Raw genomic sequence first — 9,804 nt, forward strand, 5'->3', positions numbered from 1 at the left:
GGGAAGGGAAGGGGGCCGGCTTGCGTCCCCCCGAGTCTCCGCGTCCGTCCGCCGCTCGCGAGTCCGCCGCCGCATTCTCCGAGCGGTCCTCGGCTCCCGGCCCCACCGGTGACCCGAGCCTCTATTCGGGGGGTTGGGGGCCAGCGGAGGGGCGAGGATTGTCCTCTGCCACAGACACTCCGTTCTCTGGATCCTGACTCGAGGCGGACTCAGGACCCCTCTCCATCTTTTCCTTCCCTGTCCCGCCGGGAGGCCTTAGAAGGGAGCCAGACAGGGGACCGAGTCTGCGGGGCGGCTCGTGCTGGGCCAAGGGTCCTCGGGCCGGCCTGGAAAGCCGAGAGAACCCCGAGAGCTGAGCCAGGCGGGAGGGCAGCCCAAAGTGGAGGGTTGGGGGAGGGGGGGGGGATGGGGGGGGGTAGGAAGCCTTTGCTGTGACGTCATAGGATTAACCCTTTCCGAGCCAGGCCAGTTGCTGGTCCCTCAGTGGCAGAAGTCTCAAAGCTGGGGAAGATGGGGTGGCACTAAGTCTAGAATACCCGGCTGAACTCGGTTCGGGGTTCGAGGCTTGACTGGGTTGGCGCCCCAGGGGGCGTTCGATTGCCCCGGGAAGGCCGTCGCACCCTGTGTAGATGTCCGGGACATCAGCCTGTGGGTCAACGTCGAGTGTGGGTCCTGGTGACCGCCTCATGTGTTCACTTACTATATGTGAAACCATCAGACTATCCGTGCTCGAAGAGGGGGATGGCAGGAGACTAACCCTGTTAGGGTTTGCAACTGCCCTAGGTTGGGTGCGGAGAGCCGGGAGCACACCGCCCCTCGGCGGCGGCCAAGAGTGTGGCACCTCAAAGAGAAAGCTTAATTCCTGAGAACCTAGATTTGCCACCTACGTGCTCTAGCCCACTTTCAAATATCCTCGACCGAGAGATTCGGCCTACTGGTTTGGGTCCTCACCCTTCTCGGGATATTCTTCCTGTACTTTTGATCCTGCAACTCCTTCCTCCAGGAATGACCTTCCTCATTCTCCTGGCGTACACTTACGTGTTCCAAAACTCAGCTCCAGTGCCCCTCCTCCAGAACCCCCTCTTCCTCCAGGGCATGACTCCCTTTTTTTTTTTTTTATCCTCAGCGCCTAGAAGGGTCGGAGGAACTGAGTTGAGTCGCTCGGTTCTGCAGGACCTGGGTTCAGCTGCCGGACGCGGGCTTCCACCAGGGGGCGCGAGGACTCCGCGTCGTTTCACTATGTCCACCAGGTGGCGCTTCCTCCCTCCTCTGGCCCCCACAAGGTCGGGGAGCCGGCCGGCGGATCCGCCTCGACTGATTGGGAGACGCACAGCTAAACTATTTGCATTATCTTGAAAGGACCGCGCTGAGTGGTTGAGGTATAGAAGAAGAAGCTGAAACGGGCTCTCTCATTGGCTTAAATTCCCCCCGGCGTCCACATCCCGGTCAGATTGGGCCCGGAGGTCAGTCGGAAGCCGCTGGGCTAGTGGCGACAGAGCACCCAAGTCCGGGTGGTGGGCGCTGCAGGGTGAGTGCCTGATGGCTGAGCGGCTGGGGTAGGGGACCCCAGGGCAGAGCGGGTGGGGGACCGGGGTGGGAGACTGTTGGCCCCGCCCTGACTCCTCTTGGCTTGCCCATTCTCCTGTTTAGGAGTTGGAGAGGTGCATCTGGAGAGGGAGGGACAGCGACCCTTGGCACCTGCCTCCACCCACCCACCGGGGTCCTCTCCGCCCACCCGGGCCCCACCCACGCTCCCCTGGGGTTGGAAAAGGAGTCTTCTCAGCCGCAGCTTCTGACCTCTCGGGGTATCTCACTCACTTAGGTATAGAGCTCTGTTTGCTCCTCTGGAAAGTGGATCCGTGGTTTACGGAGGTGTGTGCCGGGGTGGACCGTGGAGGTCTGCTCACACGGAGGCTTGTTCTTGCAGAGTCGCTCAAAAGTGGGTCCCCAGGGCTCGGAGCCGCTGGGTATGGGTACCGAGAATGAAAGCCCAGAACCAGACTGCCAGAAACAGTTCCAGGCCGCAGTCAGTGTCATTCAGAACCTGCCTAAGAATGGTGAGGGCACGGGGACCTGCATTTGGGGGTCAAGAAGATTGGGGTCTGCCTCTGATCCCTGCAGTTGTTGCAGATAAGTCCCTGTCTGGGCTGCCCTGGGGATCTCGTCTGCCTCCTGCCCCTGTCCCGCTGGGTCGGAGCCCTCGCCATCTCTACCCATTACAAGGGTGGTTCATCCCATCTCCCTGAGGATGATGCTCTGCCTTCCACTCCCACCCCTCTGCCCAGGCTCTTACCGCCCCTCCTACGAAGAGATGCTGAGATTCTACAGCTACTACAAGCAAGCTACCATGGGACCCTGCCTGGTCCCCCGGCCTGGGTTCTGGGACCCAATCGGACGATATAAGTGGTGAGCTCCCTACCGGCCGGGCAAACAAGCCTCAGCTGTCAACCAGCCTCTCACAGCTCTCTGCCCTCCAGGGATGCCTGGAACAGCCTGGGCAAGATGAGCAGGGAGGAGGCCATGTCTGCCTACATCACTGAGATGAAGCTGGTGGCACAGAAGGTAGGGAGAGGCTGCAGGCTTCTTTCTGTCCCCAAGGTCCCAGCTAGGTGGCCTGTCGTCTGCCTTTCCAGGGCTGACCCCCATTATGTTTCCTGCACACTGACACACCTGTAGGAATTACCACCTTCATGCTGTCTCCCCAACCCTGCGTGTCTCTGGTCCCTGACTGGGCACAGGGTGGAGGGGCATGACAGGGCAGGAGCAGGGTGGAGGGGACCTGGCTCAAGGGGGGATAGGAGGACAGTGGTAGGAGGGGCAGGCCCCTACCCAACAGACCCCCTCCCCCACAGGTGATCGACACAGTGCCCCTGGGCGAGGTGGCAGAGGACATGTTTGCTTACTTCGAGCCCTTGTACCAGGTGATCCCCGATATGCCGAGGCCCCCGGAAACCTTCCTGAGAAGGGTCACAGGTCAGGCCCCCAGGCTGTGAGCTCCACAAGTGCTGAGTGAATTTTCTTAGGTCCAGGCAGAGAGGGCTGCTCAGTTGGAGGGGGAATTTGGGGGCAGAGGGCTCCAGGTGATGTCCCTGTAGGGACTCCACCCAGTGCCCCTGATGGCATGGGCTCATAGCTGATGGGGAGCAGGGGTTGATCTCACTGGGAGGCACCAGCCTCTTCCCAGCCCCACCTCTGGGTGCCATGTCTCAGCAGGTTGGAGAGAGCAGGTACTGAATGGAGATGTTGGGGCTACCCCAGAGCCTCCCTGCCTCCCCAGGGAACCAGCACCCCCAAGTCCAGGTCAGTGCCTGGGCCGGAGGGACAGAGAGCCAAACCCAGAGCAGGGGTGGGTGGGGGGCTTCTGGTGGGGTGGGTAAGGGGAGAAGGCTGGATGCCACGCCTCATGCTCACAGATACTGAGACCTCCTGTGCTTGCAAAGGCCGGGGGGCAGGTTCTGGGATTCCAGTGCCAGGACCTCACTCCTGGGACCTGTCTCTGCCTCCTGTCTCTAGTGCCCCCTGAGCAGGTGCCTCTGCCCCATTGCACACCCCTCTCCTTCTTCCATAGCCTCCCTCTGTCACTAATGTTACCTCCCCTTGCCCAGAGTCCCGGCCACCTAGGGACCTGGACTCCGAGGTTTTCTGTGATTCCCTGGAGCAACTGGAGCCTGAGCTGGTGAGACTACCCATCATTCCCTGCCTTCCCCACCCCACTGGGCCCTTGCTGCCCTACCCCCACCCTTGGACCTGTGCCTCATCTCAGCAGGTTTGGACAGAGCAGAAGGGAGCCCCTGGGGGAGAGCCTGACACCAGAAACAGCTCCCTGCTCCCTGCAGAGAAAGGTGAGCCCTTGCCCGACCCTTCACCCGCTTCTGCCATTCCCTCTGGTTCTGGTGTGCCCCAGGCTTTCCCCTGACTGCCCTCTTGGGGCGGAGGTCAAAGTCTGGCACTGGGCACTTGCCAAACAGCCAGACACCAGCCTGGACGGGCAAAGTCCCTGCCCGGCCCCCTCTCTGTAGGCTTCCCATGTGAGACTGTCAAAGGACAGTGATTTCTGTCCTGTCTCCTTCTAGAACTTCCAGTGTGCCATGTCCTTTAAGGGGCACTTTCATAAATATTATTTCCTTTATTCCTCTGAGTAAGCAGGTCATTGAGTAGCCCTGTGAAGGCAATGACCTCTTCCCCCAATTTTCAGATGACAAAATGAGGCTCAGGGAAGTTTCTGACTTACCCAAAGTCACCCAGCTAAGTGGCAGTGCTGGGATTGAAACCCGTGGCAGCCTCTTACTCAGCCACTCGAATGGACTTTATAAAAGGCACACTTCACAAGGGACTGCACTCTACTATTACTTTTCCCCAGACCTGCCCCAGCCTGCCACCACCCTGTCCCTAGCTGAGTTGCCTCCTGAGCCCCCTTCCTTGTGTTTGTGCTCGGCAGAGGGCAGCCCACTGGGGCCCCAGGAATTGGACACGTGGCTGGTGGGGACAGTTCGGGCACTGCAAGAGAGCATGCGGGATGTCCAGGGGAGACTGCAGAGCCTAGAGAGCATGCCCAGCCTCCTCAAGCAGGTGAGCTGCCCCCAAGGCCCAGGGCAAGATTGAGGCAGAACGCTACGGGTCTCTACTCCAGGCCCCTCATGGAGCCACTTCCGTCTTTTTGTCCTAACTCCCCACCTGCCCACATCTCTGACTTCTGCAGAGAATGGTGTGACTCGTGTGTGTCACAAGCAGGGCAGTCGGGGGGGGGGGGGGCTGAAGGGAGAGTGGGAAGGGCCCTCCTTTCCTGCTCTTACCTCCCTCTGCTGGAAGAGAAACTGAGCATGAGGGCTAATTCCAACAGTCTGGAAGGCCAGGATGTGCGTGCTCTTTGCACTGGGGCTGGGGGTCCCTGTTGCCCCTTCGTCAGGACTTCTGTTCCCAGATTTAGGGTTTGCTCCCAAACAATTCAGCCCTTGCACCCCTCACTCTCTCCCCTCTCCTAGATCTGCTTGCCCCTTACACCTGGGCTCCTCTGCTCCTGCAGCATGGCTCACAGCCACCCTTCTTGGAGCCCCCACTGAGTGCCAAAGACAGGATTTACATTATCTCATTTAATCCACACATCGGATGAACTAGGTTTGCTTTTCATTTCCCTTTTACAAAGGGGAAACCAAGGCTCTGAGAGGCTGGGTAATTCAGCCCAGAGGAACCTCACAGAGCTGCTGTGAGGATTAGATAAGATAATGCCCCCCCCCAGCCCAGGAAGGCCTTCTCCAATGGGCTCCATTGTTACTATTATTATTATTATTATTAACATCCAGTGATGGAGCTGGGAGTGGCCCCAGGTCTGTCTCCCTCCGAAGCTGGGACTCACCACAGACTCTGAGTGGGTCTGTTCTTGAGAAGCCTGGGGTCATGGGGGCAGGAGACAGCTGAATTGCTGGATATGGGGGATTGCTTGGGTGACCCCTGACCCCCTCGACAATGTGGGTGGCAGGGATTTCCTCAGATTCACCTTTCAACGCCCACCCCTTCGAGGCTTTATTTACTTATTTATTTGACCTTTAGCTAATTTTACATGCTGAAGATTTTAAAGACTCCACCCCGAAATAGCTGGTTTTCCATCTCTAAAAATAAGAACATTCTAGTACCTAGCCCAAATGACAACATTTTAGCACACAAAGTCCTTCATATTATCAAACACCCAATCCCAACTGAAATCTCCCCAGTTGTCCTGAAATCGCCTTTGCCAGCTTCTCTGTCCAGTCAAAACGTGCTGCATTTGGGTCCTCTGTCCTTTAAGACTCCTTTCATCCAGACCAGCCCTTCTTCCTTGCTACTGACTTATCGGGACTGGGCCAGTGCAGTGGTCCTGTAGAATGTTCCTTTTTGGGTCTTTCTGATTACATCCTCGTGGCTAGTTTACATGACCAGATTATGTCAGATGTGATGTTCTTCACATCAGGGGACACAGATCTGGATGTCCCACCATCAATGATTCTTACGTAGACCACCAGCATAGATGAAGGGGTGACAGTCGGATCCCATCACCGTTGGAGCCAGGGAATGTCCAGCTTCCCCATTAACCCCACTGGCCACATGATTTTTTTTTTTTTTTTTTAAAGATTTTATTTATTTATTTGAGAGAGAGAATGAGATAGAGCATGAGAGGGTCAGAGGGAGAAGCAGACTCCCTACCAAGCAGGGAGCCTGATGTGGGACTTGATCCCGGGACTCCAGGATCATGACCTGAGCCGAAGGCAGTCGCTTAACCAACTGAGCCACCCAGGCGCCCTGGCCACATGATTTTTGACAATTGATGGATAATCCTTGCCTGGATCAATATTTGGAAAAAATGTTGATTTTTAATTTCTATTATTTCTTTACCATATATTAGGTTTCACTTTTCTGTAGCGCGTCATCTAGCAGTTCCCTGAAGTACAGTGCCTTATGGAAAGGCAGAATAAAGGCTTAATTCTTTCTCTTTAATTACCTATTTTAAAGTAGGGAGTTGATTTAACAGCCACCTCAATAGTGACAAATTTCCAACTTTGAGTATCATTATGGACTAATGGATTTTAAAGATTCAGTATTTCAATCAACTGAAATTAATTCTTTGTGATGCTTACACTTTCACAATTTTGGTCAATGGAGACCCTTTCAAGCTGGGTCCTATGTTCTCATAACATGACCTCATTAATCTTTAAAAGCTTCCTTGCTTTCTGGTACAAGATGTCCCACATTCACCTCTACCTTCCCTGCTCCAGACCTGGAATTAGCCACTTCTCCAAGGAGCCCGGGCTCCTTTTAGCAAAGGATGATATTTGGAAATGAAAATCTGAGCACCATTTGAAGTATGTGGCACATCCTTTATAATACTGGGTGTTCAAGCCACACCAAGAGGGCCACTGATTTGTGGCCGAGAAGAGACAGCCTGGAAGCCAGTCTCTCCACCAGGCAGCCCCTCCAGTCCCCTTGGCACCCGGGACTGTCCTGGGCGGAGGATGTGGGAGGGAACTGGAGGTCAGCTGTCAGGGACACACTGGGAACCCCAGGGTCCCCTCCCTTCTCGTGGTGCAGATTTGGGTGCAGTGGCTTCTTTGCCCCCGTTCTTACAATCTTAGGGAGGCAGCTCCCCCAGACGAAGCTCCCGCTTACTTCTGGAAGCAGGTTCCTCAGGAGGGCCCAGTCTGTGCTGAAGCCTGGGCTGGCCCCTGACTCGCTCCCTCTTGGCAGCAGAGGACCCCGCCCAGTGCCCGGCCATGGCCCCTCAGGCTCTCGGGTCCCACGGTGCTCTTCTTCCTCCTGTGGCCCTTCATCGTCCAGTGGCTCTTCCGACACTTTCGGACCCAGAAGAGGTGACTCTCAGTGGAGGGGTCGCTGCAGCCAACTAAGGTGGCCATGAGCCCCCTGTCCTGCTGTGCCCTGAGCCTTCCTAGGGTTTAGGAGAAGAACAGCATCAACTGCGTCCCCCCCCACGACTCAGTGTTTGCCTTTGCACCGCTCCCTTATGGGGGGGGAGCATTTAAGAGCCCATCCTTCCCCTCGACTTCACTCGGACGCCTTCTCCCCTCCCACCCAAACATCGAGGCTCCCTGGTGAGGGTGGAGGAGTGGTGCACGTCCCGGGTTCTGGGTTGGCCGTGACTCGGGGGCGGGGCTGCCGGGTCTCAGCCTCTGCCCTCCCCTCCCTCTGGGTCACCTGACTCTTCTCCCACCCCAGCCTCTCCGGGTGGAGGGCCAGCTCTTGGGCAAGTTGGGACTTGGGCTGGGGCCTGGAAGAATGATTGGCTGAGAGGTTGAGGGAGGGAAGCCCGGAGGCCCGGCCGAGTTGGGGGGGAGGGGAGTGAGCTGCGTTTTGCTGGCCTCCCTCCCCCTGCACACACACACTCAGGACGTCTTCACGGGAGATTCACTTACAAATGAATGTTTCACTAAATAAAATAAGACCTTAATCTTCTGCCGTCTGGGTCCCCACGGAGTGAGGCGGGAAGCCGGGTCCGGGCGCGCAAGGCACAAGCCTCTTCCCTGCCCCTCCCCCAGCGCCCCCGAGGACCGTCCCGAGAGGCCGGCGGTCTTCCCTCCTCCCGCAGCAGGAGCGGCGAGCACAGGGGCCCGGGGCCGAGGGGGGCGGGGCGGCCGAGGGAGGGGCGCGGGGGCCCTCTGCTGTCGCCGGGGGGTGGGGCCAAGGCGCGGCCCCGCCCCCCGCCCCGTCGGACGGGAGGCCCGGCGAGCTGGGGTTGGCGGGGGGGAGGAGAGGAAGCCCGCGGGGCCCGGGCGGAGGCCGGGTCCCAGCGCGGAGAGAAGGGCGGCTGCTCGTTGTGTCGAGCGCGGGCCGCAGGGTTGGGGCCCCGGAAGTGCCCACCGCCCGCTTCCCCCTCCACAGCTGGCGTGACCTCCGCGCTCGGGCTTTCCCAGGGAACTTTCTGGAAGGCCAAGACCCAGCGGGAGCCTAGTCCCCGCCCCGCCCTGAGGAGTGGGGGCGGGGCCGGGCGCGGGGAGCCCCCGTCGGGGTGGGCAGAGCGCCCGCGTGGGCACAGAGCTGCGGGTGCCGCCGGCTGCTCGGACTCCGAACTTCTTTTTCCCACCGCCTGGCGGCCTTGGTCTCTCTCTGGTCTGCGACAACCCTGTCGCGTCCCCTCCCCCTTCGCCTCGGGCCCCTCTGGCTCCAGCAGTGGCCCGTATTCGGTGGGGAACTCGCCACTCTGAGCGCCTCCTAGTTTTAGCGCGTGAGAGGCCACTGGCCAGGAGCCCCAGCTGCGGAGGGCCACAGCAGCCTTGAGCCCCTGCAGCTGCCACCGCCTGGGCCCCAGGACCTTCCTGCCCTCGGTGAGGAAGAGGCAGTTCTGAAGGCCCCTTCTTGGAGACCCTTAAACTCCTGAGTTCCCTCTATCCGCTCGGGGCCTTGACCACTACCCGAGGCTGGCTATCATTCGACCCACTGGAAGCCTCACGTCACTCCGTCGGTCCTTCTCTCAAGGTGGGGAGGGCGTCCCCCAGGCAGACACACAGGCCCTGGTGCTCTCTGATCCAGCCCAGGGGCACAGGCAGAGACACTGAATAAACCCTTGTGCTAAAGCTGGACCCCAGCAGGGGTGGGACCAAAGCGGTGCTGGGGATGCAGGAATGGGCACACAACTAGGTGTGGGACTTGGGCAAGCTTCGTAACTGCTCTGAACCTGGGTTGCCTTGTTTGTAAAATGAGGATGAAGATCTCATTATAAGGCAGTCCTGGGGTTTTTGGTTTTGTTTTTTAAGATTTTATTTATTTGTGAGAGAGCACAAGCAGGGGGAGCAGCAGGTAGAGGCAAAGGGAGAAGCAGGCTCCCTGCGGAGCAGGGAGCCCCATGCAGGACTCCATCCCAGGACCCCGGGATCGTGACCTGAGCGGAACGCAGACGCTTAACCAACTGAGCCACCCAGGCGTTCCCAGTCCTGGGTTTTAAATGCCTGGCAATGGGTTAAAACTCAACTAATATCAAGGTGCCTGGCCTCTTGTTTGACAGAATTCTAGAATTCCACAACCTATCATTCTGCCCTCCGCTCCCCACACATGACAAATGAGCCCTGTCCAATAAACTAAGGGTGGCTGGGCTCAGCTGTTACCTTTCAATCCCCCTGAATGAGGGTACCCAGGAGTCCTCTGGAGTCTGAAAATGTGGTAACAATAAAGAGATCTCTGACTCCCATTCAAGTTCTCTGCAGAACCTTTTTTCCTCAGGGAGCTGTCGGTGTGAGGGGGAGCTCTTGCTCACAGGAGTCTCCTGCATGACTGATGAAGGAGCACAAAGAAGGGCAGGCTTTTCTCGGAAGCCCAGGGACTGGA

The 9,804-nt window shown here is 58.2% G+C and overlaps 1 protein-coding gene across 7 annotated transcripts; it reads left to right on the top strand.

Annotated features, from left to right (window-relative positions):
• The first annotated feature begins 997 nt into the window (after positions 1–997).
• On the top strand, positions 998–8,026 carry ACBD4 (acyl-CoA binding domain containing 4). 7 transcript variants are annotated; one of them, XM_032396650.1, is made up of 12 exons: positions 998–1,250; positions 1,360–1,528; positions 1,651–1,822; positions 1,928–2,057; positions 2,286–2,406; positions 2,478–2,562; positions 2,853–2,973; positions 3,214–3,300; positions 3,606–3,676; positions 3,764–3,842; positions 4,439–4,569; positions 7,216–8,026. In XM_032396650.1, the coding sequence occupies exons 4-12, from the start codon at positions 1,970–1,972 to the stop codon at positions 7,339–7,341; spliced, it is 909 nt and encodes a 302-aa protein (XP_032252541.1). In that variant the 5' UTR covers positions 998–1,250; positions 1,360–1,528; positions 1,651–1,822; positions 1,928–1,969; the 3' UTR covers positions 7,342–8,026. The 7 variants fall into 7 exon arrangements, with proteins under 7 accessions (XP_032252541.1, XP_032252544.1, XP_032252546.1 ...); XM_032396653.1 differs by lacking the exon at positions 998–1,250 and having other exon boundaries at positions 1,313–1,528; positions 7,219–8,026; XM_032396655.1 differs by lacking the exons at positions 998–1,250; positions 7,216–8,026 and adding an exon at positions 6,377–7,121 and having other exon boundaries at positions 1,313–1,528.
• The last annotated feature ends 1,778 nt before the right edge of the window (positions 8,027–9,804 follow it).

Source organism: Phoca vitulina, unplaced genomic scaffold (genome assembly GCF_004348235.1).
Source record: "Phoca vitulina isolate PV1807 unplaced genomic scaffold, GSC_HSeal_1.0 scaffold92, whole genome shotgun sequence".
In the NCBI taxonomy this organism is placed as follows: domain Eukaryota; kingdom Metazoa; phylum Chordata; class Mammalia; order Carnivora; family Phocidae; genus Phoca; species Phoca vitulina.

Coding starts and splice junctions, on each gene's coding strand:
- ACBD4 (XM_032396650.1), top strand. CDS start 1,970: ATGGGTACCGAGAATGAAAGCCCAGAACCAGACTGCCAGAAACAGTTC. Junction 2,058..2,285: donor TCAGAACCTGCCTAAGAATG/GTGAGGGCACGG, acceptor CCCTCTGCCCAG/GCTCTTACCGCCCCTCCTAC. Junction 2,974..3,213: donor CTTCCTGAGAAGGGTCACAG/GTCAGGCCCCCA, acceptor ATGTCTCAGCAG/GTTGGAGAGAGCAGGTACTG.